Source organism: Echeneis naucrates, chromosome 9, assembly GCF_900963305.1.
Source record: "Echeneis naucrates chromosome 9, fEcheNa1.1, whole genome shotgun sequence".
In the NCBI taxonomy this organism is placed as follows: Eukaryota; Metazoa; Chordata; class Actinopteri; order Carangiformes; family Echeneidae; genus Echeneis; species Echeneis naucrates.
Window position 1 is genome coordinate 22,571,032 of NC_042519.1, and position 27,682 is coordinate 22,598,713.

A 27,682-nucleotide genomic window follows, 5' to 3' on the forward strand; every position below is an offset into this window, starting at 1 on the left:
TGAGCCAGAACCTGAACTGCTGAGTATCTCCCACTTTTCTCCTTCCTCCTCCTCCTCCTCATCATCACGCTGTCCTGCCCGTGCTCGTTGGAGCTGGAGGTTTTCTGTCAGAGGGGAAGTTCATGGCTGGTTGGACGCCGGAATGAGAAGTAATTTGAATGACTGGCAGACGGAAGGATAAATGGGTGAGGGGGAAACAATGAAGTCGTGAAGGATGAAGGAGATGGAGAAAAGGGATGATGAGGAGCACCAGATTGAGAGGTAAAAGAGAAACTGAGATCGTGGAAACATGACGATCTGGCTTACAGATGATCTTATTGGCCATCAAGATTAAAGCCTCACCTCCATTTTCTCATTTTACTTTCCGGTCCTTTCTCCTGCGAGTCTCTTTGTCTTGTCTTTTTTTGTCTCTCTCCTTGTCTCATTCTGCGGTTGTCACATTAATCAGATCCCTCTGTCACATTTTTACAAGAAGCAAGTAAGTTTATTTACTCAGTGCATTCCCGTTATGAATTTAGCAATCAGGGCACAATGAAGTGCAGGCGTCCCGCCGTATTTGCCAAGACGTGCGTGCGTTCGCTTGTTCTGCATTCCAGATGCATCAGACGGCGTTGTCACCGACCCCTAATTGTGTGTTTTCACACACTGATGGGGATTGTCAGCATGTAATTGTCAGGGAGTGAGTTGTTCCAGTTTCTGAAATGACATTTTAAAAATTTTTTCTACTTTTCTACTCTTTTCTACTCAGGAAATCAGTATAAACACGGCGATGGTCGGCCGAACATTTTCCCTCCTGCTGTTTTTTTTTTTTTTTACACCTCCATTCTTCTTCTGCACAGCAAACCGGAGGGAGACGAATATTTACAAGTCAAAGTTGGCTTAAAACAAAAAAAAAAAAAAAAAAGGGGGTGATGGATCAACTGGAAGCTGGTGTTAGCACCAGGAGAGCTGCTGCATGACGGGAGCAGAAAATAAAAACCAGTTCATAATGTAAAGCACCCAACATTTTAACTTCGCAAAAAATTGAATGTGTTTAATTTTGTGTGTCTGAGAGTTTCACTGCAGAGTCTAATCTGCCTGATAGAATTTGCATAAAATGAGATGTTAAAATGTGTCACTGAGGGACTGAGTGAGGCGCTTCATGTCTTGTGTCCAGCAGTTTCTGCCGTTATGTAGAGAATAAAATTAGCATGAAATTGAATGTCAGAATCTGTGTGTGTATTTTTAAAATCTGTCTCTGTGTCCTTCAGTGCCGTGTCATTCAGACTGCCTGTCATGTCTGGGAACTCCTGATCACTGTGAGAGCTGCAGGGACCCGAAGGCCGTCCTCCACCGCGGCCGCTGTCTGCCCGTATGTCCGGCGGGCTACTACGCCGAGGGACGAGTGTGTGCAGGTCGGTCTTTTGAAAAGAAAAACAGTCCACAAATAAATGTCGGCTCTCTTATCGAAGTTTTTTTCAGGATGTCCGTCATCCCATCGGCCCCCCACCAGGGAGCTCATTTGGCTTTGATGCATGAACCCATTTGATTTTGGGAGTCAAAGGTCAAGGGTCAACATCACAGTGACCTGAGAAAAACACTGTTTTGGCCTTGTGAGCGTGACATCTCAAGAACCTTGGTGGTAAAGGGTCAAAGGTCAAGGCCCAGTGAAATACGTTTGTGGCCAGAAGTCATAATTTAATGAACCATTTATGAGAAAATTGAACCTGACTGCTGATGACGGTGATGGCAGACACGAAAACAGAGATGATAACAATATTTCCTGCAGCTAAACAACAGCCAGGATAAACACAACACATCGGTTCTTTAGAGATCTGGCCATCCAGAGTCTGTCAGATGGAAAATCCATTTGAAAGCATCTAAAAGGAAACATTTGCAGAAGTCAGACGTTAAACTCTCAGAATGCGACGGGACACGTCTGCCCGTGACTCTGGCTGTCCCTCCTTGACCACGCGCTGACCCACGACAGCCATAATCTTCTTAGCATTTTCCCACGTTGAATTCCTGCCATCCGCCGTGCCATCCCATTGACCCGCTCTCCTTGTGAGGCCGGCGTTTTGATGGCTGCGGCCATTCATGAGGCCGTAAATACAGATTAAGGTATTACGTTTGAAGCCTGGTTGCGAATGTTACCGACTGAATCCTGAAAACTGTTTCCGTGCTCCTTCTTCAGTCTGAGCTGAAGTGCCGGCTGCTTTTTGAAGCACAGTCTCCCAAAAGAAGAGCTGAAACTCACTTTTGAGACTTCATGATCGAGCAGCTGTTTGTATCTCTGATTGGGAATGAAATAACTTCATATATTTTGGTGGGTTCAGCACGTGACTGTATAGTTGTGACATCACAAAGTTACAGAGGTCCCGATGGCTTATCTTTTTTTAATTAAGGCTCAGTTCCTGAATCCAGGTTGGAGTCTGTGGTCCTTCAATACTTCGCTTCAGATGGGCGACCAAAAATAGAGCTGCGAACCTGAACGCGTCGTTAAGATCAGCGTCTGGACTCGTTTTACTTCTTTCACCTCACTAATCTGTTCGTGATCTTCTCTCTGTCGTCGTCGTCTTCATATCTCCTGGTTTCTGTCTCCGTCTGAGTGGGCGGCTGCTTTCAGCTTTCACATTTAGTTGCTTTATATTGTGTAATCTTCTCGTTAAAAAACACAGCTGTAATCGCTTCATTGCGTTTTCCGTCCTGCTCCATATGGATGTGGTTTCATTATTATGTTTACAGAAACGTCTGCCAGTCGATTGCAGAAGCATCAGTGTGAATATTTTGACGACGCAGTGCAGTCTCTTCTCCTCTGTTAGGAGTGACAGGGTTAGGATTTAAATAAGTCTCTTAACTTCTATCTTTTTAATCAATAAAAATTTGATTTCGTGTTTTGTTGCTAATAGCAATGTGGACCAAATACAAATCAAATCAAACTTTAAGCAGCAAAAAGTTTTAATGTGGGAATCAGTTTTTCCCAAACGACTGCTCGTCTCTCACGACCGAATTTCGCTTTAATTGGTTCATCACTTGACCACCATTTCGGCCAAAACGTTTTTGTGGCGGCTGTAACACGGTGATGTTCATGGTTGGGTCAAAAAACGGTACATTGGTTTAAAGGAACAATCACAGAAAGAACACAACCTGCTGCCTCCACATGGGTTTCCCTTTCATAAATACTTTTATAAAAAAACAAATGTGAGGTCCTGCACAGGACAGAATGAAAATATCAGCCGTTGGTGGTGAATTCGTGAAAACTGGGGCCATTTCAGCGGAAGCAGCTGTGATGTAATTACAGATAATACCTCTGTTTGGACACAGGAGGAACGCTGGCTGCTTTTTGTGTCACGAAGCGAGCACTTACATGACATTTGGTTGATTCACATCTTGTTTTTCCTTTCGAATATTTCTGCCACTGAGGTCCAAAAATCACCAAATAGGCCTGAATATATCCGAACTGCTGGTGTTGCAGCGCAGCGACCGTGAAAAAAGCCCTAATAGGAAGAGAGAATGAATGTTTGATGTGACTGACAGCCGGACTCACCTCCACCTACCTCTGTCCTCTCCCTCCCCCCAACAGCCTGCCAGTCATCCTGCGCCACCTGCTCCGGCAGGTTGGACTGCCAGTCCTGCGGCGCCCAGCTGCCCCTGCTGAGCCCCGATAGCGGACGGTGCCTGGCTTCCTGTCCTCCCGGGTCCTACCAGAACGAGCGTGCCCACTGTCGCTGTGAGTACCTCAACATGTCGTGTGATTTATTTATTTTTTTTTTAATGTGCCAAGAAGCCCGGACCAGAAGTGATTGTTCTGGCTCACATTCAAACACAAAACAGCGAGGCGGACCAACCTGGAAGGTGAAACTCTCAATGCTGATGTCTCCGTATGAGTCAGGATTAATGAGATTACGCAGACTACAGATTATTATTCAGTATTCACGTCACACAATAAATCCAACTGAACTCCCGTAAAACTAGTATGATGTTGATAATTCTTCTATAATATCAACATATTGTAAATTATACCCTAAAAGAGGATATTATAAAAGTGGGCGCCAACTCTGGCTCCACAAAATGAAAGTCATATGTCATTTGCAAAAGGAGTCAGATTGCACTGGAGTCTATGGGAAAATGCCCCCACTTCTGACTCCATTTATGACCGCAGTTACTGTTTATGATCTCAGTCTCTAGTGTCAAAATGATTTTTTATATTTCGAATGTAGACCGTGTTATTTTTAAGATATATTCCATCAGTCAGTCGGCCTCCACGTTTTTTCTTGGGTGCCGTCCTTTTCCGTGTTCTTCCTCTTTGTTTTTTCTATGCTGAGCGTCTGCATGTGCGTTTTTGCAAACAAAGACTGAGATTCTGATATTTCTTTACGTAAAATCAGAAGCTGTAATCTCTCAGATCAGGCCTCCGGGCAGCAGGGCAGAAAGTGACAGTCGAACTGATCTGCAGTGCTTTTCGGGGTCCTTGGATGAACTCTGTGACTCATTTCCAGCCGATTGGTTATCAGGGCAACTTGAAGTGGATGCTCTGACTGAATATTTTATGAGCGAGAGAGCTCTCTGTGGGAGCGTTGCTGCAGAATTGTGGTTTTTCACCAGCTAAATCATGGCAGCCAGTGGTGTTCTTGTGCTGTGTAAGATCGGTGAAGTCTTGCTGCTGCTTTTTGTTCCCCGGGTGAGATTGTTCGGAGAAGTTAGTCAAGTTTGGATGGTTAAATGTTTGTCCCTCTCCTTCCTGTCACTCCTCTTCCTTCCCTTCGACTTGTGTCTTTCAAAAAGGAACAGCAGGAAAACCAGTTAGCGCTTGAAAATGGATTTGTAATTAAAAATGTAATTATTATTTTTACGTTCCTTCAGTCAGAGCTATCAGGGTGCTTTAGTATCAGTGCGCTGCCCCGTCAGTCGTTCTACACCTGCTGGAAAGAAACGGAAAGTCTGCACCAGAAAATCGTGCATATTGTGGAATTCATAACCTATTTATTTCCGATAGTCTTAAGTCCTTGGTGCAGCAGTTGATTGGTTTAAAAGTGATTAAAGCAAGCGGAGGATTAAACTGCTAATGAAGGGACGCAGCGGCGACACAGCAGCTGCACAACACAGATTTACAGTCCAAATAAAAACTGTCAGTTTGAAATGTGCCACCATACATTTAACTGTGTCTGCCTACACAGTGCTGAAAAAAGCTTCCACATTCACAGCGATATTCATAGCTCAAAATAAAAACAATCCTGAAAGACAGCTGATGAGTAGGAAAAAAATTACAATTTAGGAGGAAAATATTGATGTGCTTAATTTTTTAATCTCCGTGTTTGGACTGCTGAACTTGTTGTTATGTCGGGCGGCGGTCAGCTTTTACACAGTTTGTGCAGTAAATTAGAATTTTAATGTTTAATTATGCAAACACCTGTTTTCACATTAACAGAACGCATCCAGCTTAATATCACGCTGAGAAATTGCAGGTTGATGTCTGAGCATCCTTAAATTGATGAAAATAATGAGTTCAGTTGTGCGACATCGGATCCAATTCACCTGTCACTAATTTGTGTTATAACAGAGATTGTTAATGAGATGGCAGGAAGCGACTTCACAGTTCGGATAAACTCAAATATGAGAGCTTCTGCAGTCCTAAAACCAGAATCTGCTTCACAGATGGCTCCGTCTACCTGGACTGGCAAATAAAGCCGAGGCTCGGTGAGCTAAAACTCTTTTGGGGACGCCTCCATCAAGCGGGGAGGACCTGCTGTGACTCTTGAGGATGATGGGTAGAAATAGGTGGGGGGGGGGGGGGGGGGGGGGTTGGGCGAGACAGCAGAGAATAATCACAATGTGATTACAGTCCGGCCTCTTCTGCAGCTCAATTTCACACCTTAATGAATCGGAGTCAGGAGGACTGGAATTCCAGACCTCCTTGGATGGTCTTAAAGAGATATCCAGCAGGAGGCTTTTTTTTTTTTTTTTTTAATGAACGCTACGTCTGTCCTGCTTTGGTGCAAAACACCCACGACGGCCTCCGTCGAAGACATCCACTCTCCTGCATTAATCCGCCGTGTCCGCTGCCTCCATACTGCAGATATTTCACTCTCACATGTCGCACAGTGACAGAAAACTGAGCTCGGTGGCTGCGGTTGTGCGAGATGTCCCCCTGTTGTGTATTCACCCCGCGTCAGTCCACACTGGTGTCAAATTGTCACACCACAAACCTCTTGTGTGTTCCGGGCCAACCACCCAGCGGACCGTTCATTTTAACATGCAACTGGCTTTTATGCGAACAAAAAATCTCTCTGTTTCTCCCGGGCAGCGTCTCCTGGGAACGGATCAACGGCGCCAAGTGGAAAGTGGGACTAACAATCAGTCTATTAGGGGGCAATTAGCCTGAATGAGGAAGGAAGGAATGAAGGAAGAAGGTGAATGTGTGGAGGTGTTTGTTCGGTGCTACAGGCGTTCACGGCGGGTTGGAGCAGTTCTTGGCCGAGGACCAGGACCACCCAGAGCCCGGTGTGCCGCTGCAGGCGTCCCCGGAGGCTTTTCCTTTCAACGCCTCTGGATCGTGACTCAGTGTTTTACTGTCTCTGCTCAGTGGGCTTGTTAATAATTATGGAGGAAGAGTGGTTGTTGTGTGAAACATATTATCCTCCCTTCATCCACTGTCTCCGGTTTTTATTTATTTTTTGCGTCCTCTCCGTTTTGCTTCCGTCCCGTCTCTCTTGCTCTTTCTGCAAAGCTACAGCACATAAACTATATGCTTCCTATTTAAAGAGAGAGAACATCTGCTGGATGTTTCTCATACAGTATCCACCCTGATGAACATGAACAGCAGCTCATTTCTGTAGTTAAGGTCCTGAAAAAGTTTGCAGTAGTTCAGAAATGATTGTTTTTATCTTTAAATAGCTCGCTGGGTTTGGATTGTCTGCACATGCCCACTTCTTGAGCAACGTTCAATTCCTTTTAATTAGTATTGTACAAAATCGTAATATATGTAATTTCACGGCACTTTGCAGGCTAAGATCATAATCTTGCACTGTTATAAAGAGGAACCCGACAGTTCCTGCAACGGGAAAGAAAGTGGACTCAGGGTGAGCAAATCAGCGGCCAACGTCACACCCCCTCAATCGAAAGCACAATCACCTTCCACCTTCAACGTGTAGGACGGTGACAGAGAGGTAATAAAAAGTATCCACTGACCATTAACATTAATTTTCCTTTAGGTTTCATTTTCTCCCTTCCTACCTGCTCGCCTTGTTCGTCACAGATGTGTGACGGCCATTTGGCTGAGATTTACATCAATATCGGGGCACATTTTTGCGCCTTGTGATTAATGTCTCAAGCGTTACGTTCGGCGTCGGCGTCTTCTTCAGTGCAGCGACACGGAAAGTGGGTATATATATATATATATATATAAATAAGGCAGCCTGATGGATGGTGCAGCAGGTTGGACTTCTATCAGGGAGCTTCACCTATCTGGTATTCATGAACATTCGTTCATTTGCCGTCAGCACAATCATCAACGCTTTGTTTTTTCGGAATACCTCAGAATTTAAAACACTACCTCTCACAGCAGGAGCAAAATGAAGAGAGTGACACTGATGAATCCAAATTAGGTCGAACTGAAAGGCGAGGGCTCAGCACAGCATCCAGGCCCCGAGCAGATCATTCTGGATTTAATGACTAAGTAATTACCTTTTATGGGACACAGGTGAAGTATTTTGTTTGTGCTCTGATACCTAGAGACTAACAAAGATCCCCCTCTTTATTCTGTGCCTTCTCCTAAAAGGACGAAGAAAAAGCTGCCCCATATTTAGTAAATCAGCCCTTTGAACGGATTATGGAGCTTTCAGAGTCGAGAGATCTGCTTTAAAATGGCAGTGAAATTCATTCATGGTCCACCTGTGTTCTGTCAGACTGCGGCCTCACATGGGAGCACTATATTTACTCCGTGCCTCTCTGGAAATAAACGCCGCCGTTGGCTTTGTTGCCCAGTCGACCAGTATTTTTATTCATGATGACTTCACTGCCGTGTCGGTCTGACCTCTGTAGTGCTCTTCACAAAAAAGAAGCATGAAAGCTTTTGTGAGAGCCATATTCCGCTCATTTTTTAGTCTCTGAACTAAAAAAACCTTTCTTTTTGGGGGGGGTGGCTGATTTTAAATGGTCAGATCTCAATGGTGGAGATTTAATCGATACTACCTTCGCCTTCAACCGTTAACAGCAATGTGTCGTCTTTAGCGTAATGCTGGTGTGTTCGATTCCCGTGTTAACTGCGTTGCCGTTCATCACTGTAACCGTGGCAACAAAGATTGTTGAGTGTCGAGGCGTACCGTCTTTACAGAAACCTGCCCTGAAGTGGTTTTGGTGCCTGAGCCCTGACAGGCCTCGACTGATATCGCAGTAACCATGGCGACGGAGGTACAGCCAGCTGGATTGTCGTTGTAACCGTGACAACAAAGGTCGACGGCAACGAAACCCGGATACGCCGCTTTCAGTGTTGCAGTCCGACATTTTTGCTACTGTAGCCGTGACAACTGAAAACACCTGATGACCCGCTAACCAGCCATGACTGCTGTTGTTTCTGAGGACGCAGTCTGCTTATCTTTATTTTCTTTTTAATCCGGAAACTCCCTCAGCTTTCTGCCTGCTGGCTTTAACTGCCACATCTCTGATCCCATCTCACTTCATCGCTGGACGTTCTGGGTCGCTCAGTTGTCCTCGCCCGGCCCAGAAGGACAGGAAGTGAAGATTATCTCCCGACTGTGCGTTCGTCTGCACCTGCATCTGAACAGGCTTTAGATGAGGTGGGGTGTTTTTTTGTTTTTTGTTTTTTGGCAGCTGGCCTGCTCGGACTACATTTGTTGATAACCTTCGGGGCTGCGCTGAAAAATAAATTGCTCTCCTGGGAGGGGGCAAGGTAAAGGACGGACAATCTCTTTATTGGTTAAAACTAATTTCGGAGCAAATGCTTGTGTGTTTTTGTGACCCAGTTGTGCAAATTTAGGAGAAGCATTTTGTGCACAACGCTGGTAGATTCTGCTCTTCAGTGTTTAGCTTCATCTGCAGGAATATATATTGAAGAAATTAAAAGAAAAACAAGCTGTATAACTCGGCGAGAAATTACCGTGATTGATGACTGTACTTAGTCTTTTCAACAAATCTGTCAGGACAGCGAGGACCATCTCGTTTTGGAGACGAGGCGTCACGGAGCGCCGGCGGATCGAAGGAGAGGAGGACGGCGAGAGACAAAGAGGCATTAAAATTTTACGATGGGTGTAAACAGATGAGAAGCTTGAGAGAAGAGAGATGACAAGAAATGAGATGTTGAAACTCGAGAGAGGCCAGAGGGCTGAGGGCCGTGACGGAGAAGAGAGAGCATCATGGGAATCTGTCTTCAGAGACAGAGTGAGGAAGAAGCAGACCGGGGCGGGATGGTGAAGGAAATTGGAAGAGCAGAGCAGCTTGAAAAATTGAACGGCGGGGCAGGAAAGCACTCCGTCTGTCAATCTACCTGTCAGGGAGGCCGACGGATTCGACAGGAAGCTTCACTCTGCTCTCACCTTGGGATGTCCTGTGACTCCAGCAGGCTTCCTGCCTCATTTAAATCCTGTCTGCTATTCAGAGGAGCTTTCTGCCATCTAACTACGTGTCATGTATATTTTACTTTCTTCTGTACTCGCGGTTTTAATGTGAGATTTTTGATTGATTTCCTACCTCCCAGGCATGACAGCGCAACAGCAAAATTAACTTGCTGAGACTTGAAACTGGCTGAAGATAGGTAATCAATCACAGAGAGCGTTTGCTGTATTTGCGTTTCATTATTTTCTTCTGTTTTTTTATTTTTGCAGATTCACATCTCTGTTGCTTTGCACTAAAGTTGGGAATGCAGGAAACTACTGGAAGCAGCCTGATAGGACCATAACATTATTACGTTCTTAGTAAAAGGGCCATATCTCACACTTCTCCAGTGTTTGGTCTTGTTTTGTTAAATGTTGATATCCATAAAGAGATATATTTGTGGTTTCACATCCTTTAGGGCTCCATCGAAACAACGAAGAAATGGAAATATCCCTTCATACAGTGTAGCTTCTCTAAGAAGTTCTGCACTCTCTAAAAATTACTTTTCACTTCATGTAGACATGAGCTGAAACCGCTGTCTGGCTGAAAGATGGAAAATTAATCTAAAAACTGTTGTTAGACTTCTGAATGTTGTCCTCAGTAATAAAAAAAGTGTCGATGATTCGCAGTTAATGGGCTAAAACATGCAAAAACCACCAGTGCGGCCCGTTAAATCAGCAAGTGTCAGTGATTTAAATCCCGTGCTGATAGAAAAGACTGATTTATCCACCCACAGTAAGAAAGTGTGGAAAACTCAATTTGGCTGGTGGTCGGTGGTAATTTTTCACTCCCATCGTGAAGGGAAGAGGAAAGTTGAGAGACTTTCTGGTGTAAAACGCTGACTCTGCGGGAAGAATTTCATTTTTATTTTTGCACCCATAATAAATAGTGCAGCACAAAAAGAACAATATGCCACAAGCAGACTGAAAACACCGGGCTGCAATTTCTTCGATGGTGCGCCTCTCTTCCGGAAGCTCTACTGCGGCAGCCGAGACGAGTTCGGTCTGAACTCACTCTAGAAAAGAACCCCAATCTGTGCGGATGAGATAACAAAACCCAAATTAAACCGTCTCACTCAGAAGCTACGACAACACGCTTTGTGCTCAGTTTGGTTGTTTTCATTTGTTTTACAGCATCAACCACAGCTTTCCGAGGTCCTTTGTGTTCCTCATTGGAACCGGACCAATGAACAGCCAGAGAGAATATCCTGCCATGGATGTGTAAAGATAGATGGATGGATAGTCTGTTGCTCACATGCAAACACACATCATTCGCACAACAAGGAAACAACGAGACGTGGCAACAACAGGAAGGTAGATAGAAAGAAGAAGAAAGAATCTGAAACCTTCCAGAGGAAATGCAGGCGATGGGTGTGGCCTCCGTGGCGTCACCTGTCAGCACCTTTCGATGCTCCGCCGTCGCCTGACTCCGCCTCCATCTTCCACATGCAACAAACATTCACACATCTGGATCAGACTGTGACTCTTGATTTGATTGTGTTGTCATGTTTTAAGGTAAAAAATTCCAGATATCATATCATTGTGTGAGCATTAATGCCACAACACATAACCTTGTTAGAAGTGACGTGTTTGTTGTGCTGTGTGAGTGCTTGTTGTGTTGCTGCTGGGGAGTTTGTGTTTTCCCATCGATAGAGGAAAGGTTGAGAAGGTTTTTTGTTTTTTTTTTAACCTGAGGAAAATCCACATCAAAGAGTGAAATTTCCATCAGTGTTTCATATGATGAAACTAATCGCACTCTCCCGCCGCTCATTTCGCTTCCTCCGCCTTTTGACCTTCACTTTTTCGTCTTTTAGCGTCGCTCCTCTCACCACCTGACTTCTGGTTATTCTCTCGTCCTGTTTGATTTGAATTTTGTTGACAAAAGGCAACAGATTTAGATTCTGACGAGTCACTTCGCTTCCTCACCCGACGCAGCAGATGGTTTGGAAGTCCTACGTTCCAGTTCGGCGACGACTGATCTGCAGGAGCCGCCATTTTTAAGGAAGAGTCACACCGAAGTTAATGAACAATCCACGATCCAACAAATTACCTTCGTGTTCCAAACCAGTCGACTTCATGATCATTCAGGATGCAGTGATACTTTCTGTGTGTGTGTGTGTGTTCATGGAACAGCAGATCAATGCATCAACTTCAAAGTTAGTGTGAAATAAAAATGAAATAAAGAGAGATCCAAAGGTGCACGAACTCCTGAACTTCCTCTGAAGAGGTTTTGCTCCCGCTGATGTAATTTTCTTTTAAATGAAGCTCCACCAGCTTGTGAATTTGCATCAGAGTCGTGAAGTAAACAGCGTTATCGCTGCCAGAGTCGGCTGTAACGGAGCCGGAGTTGTCAGAGCACTCCTGTGTTTTCCTTATGGTTGGTTTTCATCTCGTGTTTGTGTTCTCGCAGACACACACACACACACACACGGGGACGAATGTGCAGTGGTACACAAAGGCGCAGAGATGCACACATGCATTATATCAACAAAACATGATTAATTCATTGATAGTTATTCAAGGTTTGTTTCTGTCACGTTGACTACTACACAAACCCTGACACACGCACACAAAAACACACAAACACTCACACACCCCCACTTGCTGACATACACAGTTATATTTTGACGTGGTCTCCCCACAGGAATCACCCCGACCCCCTCCTGCTCTCTATTTGTCTGTGCTGTTGTTGAGGCTTGTTTTAACGACGCACACAATGCTACAAACGCACACAAACACAACCGGGCTCTACAAACTGTTGGTTTGTTACAGTCCCAAAGAAAGCCCTTTTAAGAAATAAAGTAGGTTTGTATTCATTTATTGTGCATCAATATGTAATTTAGCACAAATGACAAAATAATTAGCTGCAAAAACAGTTGTGAAATCACTCATTCATCTTCGAGTCACTAATTAGATTTGTGTGCTTTGTTTTTATTGGTGGCAGGTGCAAAAACACATTTGCATGCGACAACTAAAGCCGATCTTATTTCATTTGATCCAGTCTGCGTATCCAGCAGGAGCCAATCGCAGCTCACGCTGGGCGAAGGCGGGGTCAGCCTGGACAGGTCGCCCGTGAAGTTTTGTTTTGCTGCATGTGTCAGCTCATCAACGGGAAAGAAATGGATGATGACAGTGAATTTAATGTTTCCCACAGACTGCCACGAGTCGTGCTCAGACTGTCGGGGGCCGAGCCGGCGGGAGTGCGTGTCGTGTTCGGACCCGGCTGCCTTGCTCAAAGACGGGGAGTGCGTCCCCGAGTGTGGAGGACATTTCTACAGTCAAGATGGCGTCTGCTACGGTAAATATAAAAACAAATCAAACAAACAGAGGTGGCTTTAATGGCTTCCTAGGACGTAGGAATTTTAGGAATACGAGAAATGCTCAAATATTTGTGGTCCCTTCGACTGAAGCGCTGGCTCCATCACCAAAAGCCAATTTAAAATCTAAAGGACAAGTGCATGATGTAAACTAGATGCAACAGGGAGTCATGAGAATCTCAACTGTGTTTAAAATGTCAATTTGTGGCAAATCATGACAGTTTCTGAATTTCTGACTTTACCTGCAGCTGCTTTTCTTGTGTCTCTAAGCAGAAATGGCTGAAGTAATAACAAGGACAAGCACAGTGTTGTGACAACTCCATTGTTGAATTCAAAAAGATTTAACACAATTGTGTGAGGGAACAAAAGAAATGCATCACACAAAACCGCAGCGCGTTTGCTGCATGCTTTGACTTGTGAAGGCTGGAGATTTAAACTGACAAATGAAATGTCACAGGATGTGTTGCTGCACAAAAACCCCCATCTGAGACAATAAGAGGATTAGAGTTCGCCGTGAACTGGAGGTGAAGGTTTGCTTCCCTTTTAACAGCCTCCCCCGACGGAGCGTCTCTGCAAGAATGAAAAGTCAGCAATAGCCAGCAAACAAACACACACACAAAAAAAAGTACAATAATTAGCACCTCTGTCTTCCACTAATGAGGATTCAGAAGAAAGAGATCCTGCATGAATATGGATGGTTTCTATTTTTGAGCTGAGGAGCGAGAATAGAACAGGCCTCCCTGGAGGCGACGGTGAACTTCGACGTGCTCAGCTCTTTCTCTCCGACGGAATCCACCCGGAGACGCTCCTCTTTTTCCTTCCGGCTCGTGTGCAGGAGGAGTTGGAGCCCTCGGCGACGAGACCTCCTTCGGAAAACTGGGAAACTCTCAGAAGAAAGGTCAAATCCATGATGAGGTCTGATTTAAAGCGTCAACATCTGGAGACTAAGCTCTTCAGGCTTTCAGTTTTTCGCCCTCCAGCTCGCTGATAGAATCTCTTCCACTGATTTTAACCTCCATTTAGACGGATTGAAAGATCTGTTTGAGCATGCTTGGCTGTCAAAATGTCAAAACATCACGTTAGTTCGGGCCACTTCGCACACACACACACACACACAGGAATCCTGAAGCTTACTAAAGTTTTTGGACACCCTTTAACGTGTTTTAAGTTGGACTTTTTATCAGCTACCACAGTCGGTGTATTTTTTCTCCCTGGACAACTAACATAAGCATCTTTAGCCCACGATTGAAGAAAACAAAAACATCAGACTAACTCACGGCTGACTAAACTGAGCAGGGAGCATTTAATCTTTCCAACCAGAGGCCATTAACGCTCGCGTGCTTCGGTTCACAGCCTGCGATTCCTCCTGTGCCTCCTGTTTCCCTGACAACCCCAAGTGCATGAGCTGCCCGCCGGGGGCCGCGCTGCATCATGGGAAATGTATTACGCAGTGCCCGGCTCAGCATTACCTGGACGACCACAGCAGATGCAGAGGTAGGCCGAACTGGCTCAGTTTCCATCCTTTGGCAGGTTGTTGTTGCAAACTTTGAAAGAGGAAAAGAGGAAAATTTCAGCATTTTCGACATTTGTGACTGTGCAGAGCTAAGTTGTGTGATGATTTTAGATTAGAATTGTAAAAAAAAAAAAAAAAAAATATCTGTCAGGTGTACAGGCTGATCCTTTTTATCTATTTTCTAAATCCTCCAAAATCATTCAAGTTTCCCTCATTTGTTAAATGAAAACATTGAAAGTGAAAGATCCGATCACCTGTTCCTCATCTCCGCAGCCTGCCACGGCTCCTGCTCCCTGTGTTGGGGGCCCTCGGTGTCCCAGTGCACCCAGTGCCCCGACGGGCTCCTCCTCCACCAGGGCCAGTGTGTGGAGGTCTGTGGGGAGGGGCTGTACTCCCAGGACAACACCTGCCACAGTGAGATCCCCCCTGAAGACGTTTTATCATCTTTTAAACACCCCCCCGCCCCCTTTTTTTTTTTTTTTTGACCTTTCCTTCTCCGCTGTGTTCAGACTGCCACCCCTCCTGCCGGTCCTGCGTGGGGCCGCTGGCCTCAGACTGCCTGCGCTGCCTCAAAGCGGAGGAAGTCCTCCTGCCGCAGTCCAGTCACCTCCAGAACGGCATCTGCACGGCTGGATGCCCCGCCCACGCCTTCCTGGACGACACGCAGACCTGCAGAGGTGAGTCGACGGAGATGGAGATAGATGGATTTTTATTTATTTTTTTGGCTGTTGATGTTTGAATCTTGGTGTGAGAAAATCAGACAGCGTTGAGTTGGGCCAACGACAAAAATACACAACGTCATGACAATGAGACCATTCGTGCAGCTCTAGAACAATAAGGAAGTGAAGCGTTGCTGAAAAATGTGCAGGATTGTTTGGACTGAGATCTCTTCTCTGATTCCAATTTACAATTTGCTCACCACGAATGGATGAAACAGTTCAGAGGAAAACAAAAACAAAAAATAATGAAACTGCTCATTCCAACTGAACTCAGTTAATCGATCAGATTTCGATGTAAACACAGTGAAACACGTTTGATAGCCTCACAACCTGCCAGAAAAAAAGCTTCAACACTGCGACCTAAATCCTTCGGAGTCTCCATTTCAACGATAAGGCTTTCAAAGGCTCCGTCAGATGTTGCCGTCCTTCTTTTCCCATCCTGAGATTCAGATTCAGAGAGTTCAAACCAAAAGCCTTCAAATCTCCGGTTTCTGTTATTTATTTTTTTTTTATCAAAGTTCCCAGACACCAAGAGCTTTACAGCACAACCGTAATGGGCAGGAACAGCTGATGAAAGGAAAATCCTCCAAACACCGACAACTCTGCGGTGACGTGATGAACGTTGATTTAGTCGAACTGACCAGTCAGCTGGCAGCTTAGATTCGATTTCAGTTCTAACGTATCAACAACACGACAAACTGAGAGTTTGAAGAGATGTGGGTGAAGCAGCCTAAACTGGTTTGTGTGTCTGCGTGGACTTTGGGTGTGTTTCTGTTCGGGGAAGAAGTGTGGATGAACCTGATTAGGTTGTTTATGGGTGTGAAATTGTGCGTGTAATGGGCTGCTTTTTATTAAGGTGAGTTTTAGGATTGAATGGTCTGTCTGTAATCTGTCGAGTGAGAATAATTATCGCACACTGAAACACACAATCCAGCTGCCAGCTCCTCAGCTGAATGCCAGAAGGTATACTTTGGTTTTTTTGAGTCCGTCTTCTTGATCAAAGCAGGACGACAACGAAGAGGGATGGAATCTTTTGCTGCCACTCCACCTTCTCACCTCACCGCTCACATGTTGTGCGTTCAGGCCACGCTGTGTTGTGTTTTGGCAGCGAGGAGAGTATTTGTTCTACCTGCTGTCTCTTTCTCGTGCGCAGCCAACTCTCCGGTTCACCTCTCATCTGCCGGAGCTGCTGTTACCCGACGCCAGATGAAGTGAGCGGAGCCAAATGGAGGTTTTTACAATCACTGCTCACATTTAAGCAGAAATACATTTCAGGCACTTACCTGACGGAGACGGTCTTGTGAGTACATCAGTCAGAGAGGCTTTAATAACATGAGGAGAGGAGGAGAAGGCTTTTTTTTTTTTTTTTTTTTTTTTGCACAAATCAAATTACAAATCCAGCTCTGACAAATGGCCCATCGTTGGCCGCCCTGAGGAGTAAAATGAGTAAATGAAACTCTCAGACTCCACCACCTAAAAAGGCTGGGATTTATTGATTTAAAGCAAACATGTTTGAGTTTGTGAGTAGACGGAGCTTTAAAATAAAACTACCATCATCTATATTTTATTTCTGTTGAAAAAGATGAGAGATCCAAAGAAATAAACATTGATTAGAATTCGTATCTAAATATTTTTTGTAAGTTTGTGAAACTTTTTTTTTTTCTGTTGGTGTCCTTCAAGAAAATTTTGTCGGTTTTGCTTCAAATTAGGTGCTTTTCTTTTTTGTTAAGTTCCAAAACCTGCCCAATAAATTAAGTCCAACAAGCGTTGAAAGAATTTCAGGTTAGTCCCTGCACAGTCAGCCAAGCAGTGAAATAATGAATGGACTTGGCAGCAGAACAGGCTGTATGAGAAAACTGATATTTTCAGAAGTGTCTCGATATTATAAACGGTCTAAAACTGATCCTGAACCTTAAACAAGCCTTCATGTGGCCTTCACCAGATTTAACACCCTTTTAAAGTCAAAGTAAATTTGATAAATGTGGTTTCTGAGCAAAATTTCTTTTGTTGCTACGTCTGACTGAGATATCAAAGCAAAAGAGGTCTTTTAATATAAACCTCATACGGCTGATGTCTGCGAGGAGGAAAGTTTGGCTGGGTTAAGATCAGCGAAGGTCAGGGAGAAGTTATGGTTAGAAAGTAAAGCGTCTTTTAAAAAAAAAAAAAAAAGATGTAAACATGATCCTGAGGTCGGAGTCTGCAGCTACGAGCAGCTCTTTAATTTCACCTTTTCATGTCACACGCAGACATTGGGGATCCTCCAGAGATTTAAAAAAGAAACACGCAACACAGCATTCGTTATTGAATCGTACAATTATTCGTGGTGAAAATTTAAAACTGGATGGGGGATGTGATGGTTGGTGGGGGGGTGCCTGCCTCACAGATTTAAATGCATGACCTGCCAGGAGAGGAGCTGCACGGCTTGTTGGGATTTCCCCGACAGCGGTTGATGAAGGTGTTTGTGCTCCTGTCATTGACGTGTGTTTCCCCGTTTCCTGTGTTGTTTGTCATCCGGGTAAAGACTGAAAACACACTTGCTGGAGTTTGTAGAAATGATTCGACAAGCTCGCATGCTTTTTACCTCAGAGTGACAAATATCTGGCGTTCCCTCTCGTCATACATCAAGTCAAACTGCTTGCAAATGCAAATAGAAAAAATAAAAAAATAAAAAAAATACATTTGCAGCACGCTTGAACAGTCGTTGGGTAAACGTTTCCCTGCGACGAGGAGTCATCAGTCTGCATTACTTTGATTTTCACAATCTTGACCCCGGAGCCGTTTGGCTAATGGCACGATTTGTCTCCTCACAACGGTTTGCTCCCGAGTTCAGAGTGAGCCGAGAGGGCAGAGAAAATTTGGCTTACTTTACCTGGAATTGAACAGCCATTAGCGGTATTGGATTCCCTTTATCGTCACCGTCAGACAATTACAAATCGTTGAGCGTTAGTCGGGAATCGGAGCGTCTTCTCGTTCCCATTCATCGCTGTAGTTTGTGTCGTGCCGAGGCAGGAAGTGGAGGTTGGAAGTTTTAAGACTTTAAGGCTGTTTGGTTTGTAGAACATCCCGCCAAGCAAATACAAGCAAAGAGTGGAGCCAGTGACGGATTCAGGATGATAACCTCAGTCCATCCTGACCCAGATCCTGGTCCTGGTCGTGATCCTGGTTCTGGGTCCTGGTCCTGGTCCTGGTCCTGGTTCTGGTCCTGGTCCTGATCCTGATCCTGATCCTGGTTCTGGTCCTGATCCTGGTCCTGGTCCTGGTCCTGGTCCTGGTTCTGGTCCTGGTCCTGATCCTGATCCTGGTCCTCATCCTGGTTCTGGGTCCTGGTCCTGGTCCTGGTCCTGACCCAGATCCTGATCCTGGTTCTGGGTCCTGGTCCTGGTCCTGGTCCTGGTTCTGATCCTGGTCCTGGTCCTGGTCCTGATCCTGGTCCTGATCCTGGTCCTGGTCCTGGTCCTGGTCCTGATCCTGGTCCTGGTTCTGATCCTGGTCCTGGTCCTGGTCCTGTTCCTGGTCCTGACCCAGATCCTGGGCCTGGTCCTGATCCTGGTCCTGATCCTGGTTCCGGTTCCGGGTCCGAGTACTCCGTGCTCAGGAGTTGATATGAGTCTGAGCTCATGCAGGTTCTCCATCTGTATCGGACACTTTGTCCTCCCGCTTGTCACTCCGGCTACGTTGAAAAACGCAATTTGTGGAAGTGGAAGGCAACAAATTGTGCAGCTGTCATGGCTGACTTCACCCTCGTCCTCCGCGTCGCGGTGGTGATGCGTTTCACCGCATTTCGGGTGGAACGTCAATAAAACCACTTACATGTGATTTCAGCTGCGTTTGATGTGATGTGTCTTGAATTGTTTCCTCTAATGATTCAGACTTGGATTCCTGCTTTTTCTTGCCTGCAAAAAGATTTTGTTATTGTCATACAGACAATTGGTTTAGAATTGCTCTTCTCAGGGTTGACTTTTTTTTTTTTTTGAACATCACTTATTGTGTCTTAAGTGCCACTTATTTAGTTTTGCTTCCACTCGGCGCTCACTAATGGCCGAGGATCAGCTCGATAAATGGCGTGTCATTAAAGCTGTGCTCACAGTAAAATGTAAATCAGCTGTTCTACTTATTCTATTTTTTTTTTTTATCAGCAACAAAGGTTTTCCTCGGCGGAGTGTGGGCACGCTCAGGTGAGCGCCTGGAAAGAATGCAGGCTTTTGTACGAGTTTGTCTGACAGATACTCGAGCAAAGCAGCTTCTGTCCCAAAGGAGAGGAAGACTGTGTGTAAACAGGCACATGAGACTCCGGTGTTTATGCACACACACACACACACACACACACACACACACACAATGGTGCTCACTCAAAGTGGGCAGGAGTTGACAAGTTATGGGATGTCTTAAGGCAAATTCCAGGCTGTATATCCCTCAGCCCTCCAGGCAGCAGCCGTCCTGTGGCCGACGACCGGATGGGTTAACACACACAAACACACATTTGAACTGTGTTGGATCACTGTTCACTTTTCACTGCGCCGCTTTTCCTATTCACTTAAATCTGTAGTGAAGTCGAGCAGGTGACCCTTCTGCAGACGTGTTTGGTCTTTCTGAACATCATCTTTTATGGCCACTTCTTAGACAAGTTCCGCTCAAAGCCAAAGGCCATTGTAATTTATTTTTTCCTGCCTGAGTCTGAAATTTGGACAAAAGCTTTCCAAAGCGACCAGAATAAAAGCTGAAGAGCTGAACTCTGTCTGCAGGGCTGCTGGGTGCGAAGGCCTCGACAGTTCAGCTTCCAACTCCTGAGCTGATTGGGTGGATAAAACAAGGAGACCAGCAGGAGGTGTTTGCTTTGTGTTAATCAATAAGTGATGGATGAATCATCGTATCAAATATGACACCTCTAAAATCTGAACAACAAGGTGACGGATCAATATGAAAGAATCGTTGACGGAGCCGGCTGATGTTGTTGATGCTGGTTGCCTTTAACTTGTCGAACACTAAAGATCTCCCGACACCTTTACGGTCTGTTCTCCTCCAAATTGGACCATCTTTGGGAAAAAGATCTCGGAAGGATAAAAAGACTAGAAACTAGAAACTGAGACTGTGAACTCATTAGGAAACATTGACTGAGGTGGATCCCTTTTCCTATTTGACTTCTTTTTCTTGGTCACTAGTTAGAATGGAGGTTTGAGCTTCTTCAGCACAGACTTCACTCACTTTAGAAACAGTGTGTGTTTCAGAAGGATAATGATGGATGCAACTTCCAGGTTAAAAACAACAACCCCCGTATTTCTGACTCCACAACCTGGCAGTCAGCCCCTGCATTACCATTTCCACGAAAATGTTCTCTGTGAGGAGAATGGACCTACAGGATGCCGTGATGTACTGAAATCAATGTGACGGGACATTTCTCTGGAAAGAGATATAACCTTCCAGTCGAGCTGCCGCTCCTGTAATGATCAGCAGCAGGAGGATGTTTTTTTTTTTTTTTTGGGAGGCAGCGAGCAGCACTCGTCCTCCCAAAATGAATTTCATCACATCAGCTGAGCCCACCTCAAATTACGACCCTGTCAGCACAACACAAAGAAATGAGTCTCGTTCCTGAAACACGTGCACCAGATAACGCGTGATGAGAACGCCTGCGCGGACGTAGAATCTGGAATCAATACGCCTCGCAACAAATTAGATATCTGAGCTGCAATAAAAGCGTGAAAAGCCGCCTGTTGTTCGTACCGTTTTCCTATTATTCATCCACGCTGACGGGAAGCCTGTTTAATATGCCGCTGAGGGTGCGTTTGTTTTATGACTCTTGATACGAAAGCCTGCGTGTCGCCTGTTTGGCAGCACGAGCTCAGATTGTGTGTTCATGTCACACAGATGTGGCCAGAAATAAGTCGGCACTGGTGGCGTGGAAGAACGGGCACGTCAGGGGAGGGCAAACTCAATCAAGGGAACCTCGCACGAGATGTCTTTCATCTCGGGCTAACCAATTAAGCTGCCATATTTGACAGAGAAGAAGGGGATTATGGGTAGGCGGCAGCGAGGACGGGTTGTCAGATTGATGGTTTCAGGTGACACAGTTGGAACTTTGCAAAGTCCTCGCTCTGACATGGGAGCTCCCAAAGGATAAGAGTTTTTGTAGGCTGACAATGACACGCACACACACACACGCACACACACACACACATACACACACTGCAGCGTTGGCTCAGGTAGCTGCTAGTGGCTGTCATGCAGTGTGTACACAAGACCTGGATACAGCTGACAGCTCTGAAAGAATCTGGAGAGGAGCAATTATAAACACACACATACTTCAGTGCAAATAAAAGGAAAAAAAAAAGTCAGGAAGTGCACACACACACACAGACACACACTCACCCACACACACACTTGAGGCTCGTGGCCAGTTGGTGACAGGCCCTTAGTCTTTCATTCCCAGCAGCAGCAGCAGCAGTCGGCTGGTTTGTACCTCCACTCACACGCTGCCAGAGCCGATAGCGTTACTCAGCTATTTATCTTCGCGCTGCCAAAGCAGCCATCAAAAAGCTGCGTGAAAGGCCAAGTTTCAGGGCGGCGGGGGGCAGGTGGTGGCGGTGGGGGGGGGGGCATGTAAGGGAAGTAATCCAGAGACAGGTGGAACCTGCTGATTTTTATCTGTAGATAGAGATAAAACTCAGCTCTCCATCAGCAGGAAGGAAATCAAACTTTATTTCAGGCTGTTAATTAGAAGCCTTTTTTCCTCCCTTTATGTGCCTGTTGTTGATTACTTCCAAATCTACTCTTTCATTAAATTCAGGGGCCGTTTATCTACATCGTAAATTTAACATCATTGACTGATTGTGTCGGTTTATATGTTTGTCGTCCCGTCGGCTGACAGTTTTGCTCCTGAATTGAGGTCAGACACTTGACGCAACTTTAAACTCTCGCCTTCCAGTTTCCAAACACGACATCTTTGGCATCTAAATCACACTAAAGTGATCATTGTGGAAGTTTTATGTTTCATCACCTACATTCAATAGCTGGACTATTAAATTCGCTCTGCAGCTCAGAGGAGCATATTCCAGAAGTCTTCGCTGGCGTGCCGCCACCGTTTTGGATCGGGGCTCTCCGAGCTGGCACCGGCTCTGGTGTTAATGTGTAACTTCTGATTGCTGAAGCGGGCTGCTGAGTGTTACATTACCTCGAGCTGGCAGGACCGACTGGCTGCTCTCGACAATGAGATTCCCTGGAAAGAGAAGCGGGGGAAGGAAGGTGATACAGCAAAAGGTAGCTGCAGGATCACAAATGCTGCAGCAGGAACGAGCCGCAGGCTGCGACTGTTTTTGAGGTGTGAAGCCAAACCTCAGAGCGGTGCCTTCTCTTCAGTCTGAACAAAATTAGTGTAGTTTAGAGCAAAACAAAGCCAGACCATCACACTTTAACAGTTTCCATGTAGGCACCAGGATGTCTCCCTCTCACTCTCCGCCCCCGGCCGTGGCTTTGTGTGAATCTGAAAACGCTTCTGTGTCCTTTTCAGAGTGTTACCCCTCCTGCTGGCAGTGCATCGGGCCATCTGCAGACAACTGCACGTCCTGTCCCTCCTCATCCGGCCTGCACGGCGGTCGCTGTGTCGCCTCCTGCCCACAAGGCTTCTTTATCCAGGACGACCAGTGCCAAGGTGAGAGCGCACGCTTTCAGCTCCAACAACCTCCATATCAAAACACACCCTGCGATGGCTCCCCGCCAAGATGCTGCGATTAAAGGCCTCCTCCTCCTTAAAGGAAAATGATTAAAGTCACGTGCGAATTCACGTATCAGAAACAGTCTTCGGACTCAAACGTGGCATTTGTCTTAATCCGGCAGTAAAACCACGATGGCTGCAAAGCGTAAACACTCAAAAACACACAAAAGTTCATTTTGTCTGACAAGAAAAAACAAAAGAAAACATCTGCACATAACAGAAAAACAGATTCATGGCACAATGGTGTAATCACACATTACAGATTTCACACTTTTCTATATATGCACTCAGAAATTAAACAGCTACTGTAAATGAGCCAAATTATAATTATATGAGATATTTATTTATTTATTTTTTCTTCAAAAGCTGTGTGAAGGGACTCGGGGGAGTTATGATCTGATCTGTTAACGAGTCCAGTCAGTTTTTAGTTTAGTCTGCGTAATGAAAAACACAAAAATTAATTAATTTGGAGAGGTTGGGAAGCCGCGCGGCGTTAAAAATTCATTTTGTGCTCACAGCAGAATGTCTTCACGTAAGGTCAGCGGTGTGTGTACGCAGTCGCACAAATTGCACAGTTAATGGTTTAGTTGTGTTTGAACGCCTCGTGTGGAACCATTTGGACTAAATTAGCAGCACAACAGGTTCCGGCAGCCGAGAGGACCAAGGTCAGAGTTACTCAGGCCTGCCAAACAGGAACTAACTCACCACGGTAAATAACATGTAGGTGTGCGACTTAGGCAACACAAACTAATGCACACAATCATCCTCCCCTTCAATGAAAATCTATTTAATCTAATCTCTATCCCTCGGCTCACTTCGCCATCATTTGAAGCGGGACGATCTCTTCGGTGCCCGTCCTCGTGCAGAATCTTAATGTTTGTCCTGAGGAAAACAAAATCCTGCAGTAAACAACACTGAATCTCTTTATAGTTTTGTTTTATTATTATTGTCAGATTTTTTTTTTTCTGAAACAGCACACAGACAGTTAGGAAGAACAATGAGTTTAGATTACGTTCCCACTTGGATAGCAGGATAAATGGCGTTTGTTTGCTTACTGGGCCTCGTCTCTTTTAGAGTCGGATCAGCTCATCAGAAGCCGCCCAGATATCCTGAAGAGTTATTGTATTTCTGTCTTGGGGACCAAACTTTAACCACAAAGTTGTTGTTGTTGTTTTTTTTAATACTCAGTAATATAACAGAGCTCTAGTTAAAGCCCCATTCATCAATATTTATTTTTTCATAATGACAATGAATCAAATGAGCGGGAGAAATGGGAAAGGGATTATATTAGTGTAATTATCAGCTCTGCAGCTCTCAGAGACTTTTTTATCTCTTTTTTTTTTTTTTGCCACATTTACCTGCTTTTTTCAGCTCTGTTTCCAGCAGCAGGAGCCTTTTTTTATTATTTTTCCCACAAACTGATGAATAAAAAAGCTGCTTTACCGTCTTCAAACCAGCCGGGAGTTCAGAGAAGCTGCTGAGAAAACGTGGAAGATCCCGTTCATGGAGGCGACAGCAGCGGGCTTTTCCTGTGTGACCGTTTACTCGTGTCAAAGGTCACAAAGCACGTCAGTGTCGTTTTTACCTGCTCTAACAACGTCAGGCCGCTGAGCCAATCAGAAGGAAGGATCCGGGTGGGCGTGGCTTGGGGCAGGGACGAGAGCGATGCCTGCTTTGCTTTGACGTCACAAAGTTCAGGAAGTCCCGACCGCCCGAATTAATGTCTCATCCAAAAAAAGAAAAATCAAGTGATATCATTTAACATGAGAAAAACGGATTTTTTATTTTTTAATTAAATTAATCGCCTCCTGCTCTTCCCCTTTCCTTTCTCCATGTCCTTCCGTCCCTCCTCTCTGTCCTCCACCTCCCGCCAGCGTGCCACCCGTCCTGCCAGACTTGTTCTGGTCCCTCTCAGGCTGACTGCACCTCCTGCCCCCCGCCGGCGTCCCCGCAGAGCGGCTACTGCAGGACGAGCTGCCAAGATGGCCACTTCCTCAACGCCGTCACCGGCGAGTGCCTCGGTAAGTCTGCGTGCATGCCCAGGTCTGTGTTTTTGGCCGCCTTTCATCAAACTATGTGGAACTGAGTGCTCCTATTTTTAACCCGAGTCGCCCCGGCGGGAAAAGGAAGGGGTTAGTGCCCAAACAGAACCACGGTACGTGTGTGTGAAGCCACGATAACCAGCTAACTTTGGAGAAAAGATGTTTTTAGAGCTAAAAGTGCTGCCGGCTGTTTTAATTTAGTTGTTTCCTCAGAAACTGTCTGAAGAGCCAACATTAAAACCAGTTTTTTCCTGTTTCACTGAAGAAAGTCATTTTTATTTATCTGCACCAAAAGAAAGACAGAAAAAAAAAACATTTCTGTTTCAGGAGAAGCCTTTTATCAGAAGAGTCTAAATGAATACTGTTGAAATTTGTTATTTAAAAGGAGACGATGGCACACAAACAAAGCGATTTCTCAATAATTACAGAAAAACATCTTCACTGAATCCTTCATTCCAGCTGGATTCTTATATCCTCCTGTCAGACGGGAACGTCATATCATCCATAAGAGCTTCTTCTGCAGCTCAAACTGCCGTTTGTCTTTCACGGTCAAAAAAAAAACGACAAACCGCCAAATGGGAGATAAACCGGAGAGCTAATCTGCTGTGGGTGTCGTGTGTGATTGTTGTCGCTGCTCAATGAAATGAGTTCTTCACCTTTCTGCAGATTAAAAACAGTTAGCTCCATGGATGGGGGGGGTGGGGGGTGGGGGGGTACACTGACTTTTAATTACGTTTTGATGACATGCGCTGTTTGGAGGAATGAATCCGTAAAACACACACGAGTCGAAATCAGGACGCTGACTTCTCCCACAGCCGGGTGTTAACATGTACAGGTACAGCAACACACAATGATAGATAATACATGCCAGCATGGACACAAAGACACACACACAGTTACACACAGAGACACACAGACGTACACAGACATACACAACTTAATGTCAAATGGGTCAAGCTCAGCCAAACTCTTGTTAATAAAAGATGCCTCCAGGCACTTCTGGGCCGTAAAAACACTCAGGTCATCATTTCTGCATGGCCAGTGCACACACACACGCACACACACACACGCACACACACACGCACACACACACGCACACACACACACACACACACACACACACACACACGCAAACATATGTGTAGTGAAAGCTCCCTCCCGAACACTAACGCTCTGATTTACACGTATTCCTTTTTTTTAAACGATCCCTTTACTCCTGCCTTCTTTTTTGTCACACACTAATTTCTCGTGCACACACACACTTTATCGCTCCCTCACACACACACACACACACACACAGAGCTTTGGATTACCTCTATCCACCGAATGGCGCCATCACTGTTACATAACCTCAGAAGGAGCCGAGGCTTCTCCATCTCCGTCACCGCTGAGCTCATACAGGATCGAGACGAGCCTTCCTCCTCTTCTTCCTCGCTCGCTCTGTCTCTTCCTGCCTGGCTTTCTTCGGGATCTCCTGTTTGGTTCTTGTTGCATGCTTATCATCTCCTTCCTTCCCATCGATTCACTCCCACGATTTCAAAAAGCGCTCGTCCCTAAAGATGCTTTTTTATCTGTTCGGAGCGAGCGTGCTCAGTTGGAAGCTGCTTTGCGTTTGTGTTGTTGAGCATAAAAACAAGAATCAGATGTCCCAGCAGAAAAAAAAAACAAACAAACTTGTAAGCTCAAGAGCTGCGTTGCAAAACAAAGCCTCAAAAAAAAAAAAAAAAAAAACAAAACACCAACTTGTGATCATTCAAATTCAGACAACTTCTGTTCAAAACACACAGGAAGGCACAGATCAGATGAACATCCATCCATCCGTTATCCAAACAGTGAAACAACAGCTGTCCGTATTGAAGATGATTTTAAAATAGAAACTGGGACCATAAACTCTTTTGAGAACTGAGCGTTTACGGAAAAGTAGGACATCCTTCACACCCCTCATCTGTAAATCCGTCCTCAGTCGGGCCGACGTGTGTCGACCGGGTGAAGTCGGCGTCGGGAAGGCCAAAAAGCTTCTCCGGCTCTCATCTGACTTCAAATGAAAACTTTCTCTCTGAACTCGGGGCTCCATCCCTGAGAGGAAGAGCAGCGTTTCTAATTTAGACACATTAGCTTCTGTGTGACTCTGATTAAAAACTGCAGTCTCTGCTCTTTGTGTCTATCTGCTGGAGATACGGTAAAATAAAAAATAAAACATTTTAAAAAGTATGACGTAGAATAATGTCATGGATAAATCTCCCCGTGTGCATTTATGACTCTAATACACCTTTTTATGTACTTCAGAAACTGGTAACTATGCCATAGAAAGGGACTCCGAGGACCCAAATCAATAGCGTTTTAGTTTTATATTCAGTTTCAGTCCTCGCGGTCAATAACGCCTGATGCCCGACTTATCTTATCTCAGCTGTGGAGCCATTTGTTGGGCCCCTGGAGCCGTATCGGCTGCAGAGTGTTGGCAGGGGGAACGCTGATACACGTTTTGTTGTAAAGTGATGTTGGTAAGAAAGGTGTGGATGTGAGATGACAGAGAGGAAGTTCTTTCATTCACGCTTGTTGACATTGGCGCCGGCTCAGAACGGAGCGCGTGACTCACCCAGGGAGATGAGATCGGAGACGGCTGTAAGTTCTATAAGCCTTTCTTATTCTTTCTTTACTTCTTTATTTATTTTCAGAAGCAAGGATGATCTGGAGGTGGAAAATCTCACTGTCTGAGTTAAATACTAGCGAGAAGGAAAACATGGCTGTCAGGCACATGGAGTGAGATCAAAACGTTTAAAAACGGTTTACAGTGTTGTA

At 45.2% G+C, this 27,682-nt stretch overlaps 1 protein-coding gene across 2 annotated transcripts in view; it reads left to right on the top strand.

Moving 5' to 3' along the window:
* Window positions 1–27,682, top strand: part of fras1 (Fraser extracellular matrix complex subunit 1) — a 162,762-nt gene that overhangs the window by 69,881 nt on the left and 65,199 nt on the right. For both annotated transcript variants that reach the window (XM_029510392.1, XM_029510393.1), the window contains exons 12-19: window positions 1,251–1,394; window positions 3,563–3,709; window positions 12,742–12,885; window positions 14,258–14,398; window positions 14,691–14,831; window positions 14,927–15,094; window positions 22,638–22,778; window positions 24,716–24,862. In XM_029510392.1, the coding sequence (XP_029366252.1) occupies window positions 1,251–1,394; window positions 3,563–3,709; window positions 12,742–12,885; window positions 14,258–14,398; window positions 14,691–14,831; window positions 14,927–15,094; window positions 22,638–22,778; window positions 24,716–24,862 (1,173 nt within the window). The remainder of the gene's footprint in view (window positions 1–1,250; window positions 1,395–3,562; window positions 3,710–12,741; window positions 12,886–14,257; window positions 14,399–14,690; window positions 14,832–14,926; window positions 15,095–22,637; window positions 22,779–24,715; window positions 24,863–27,682) is intronic.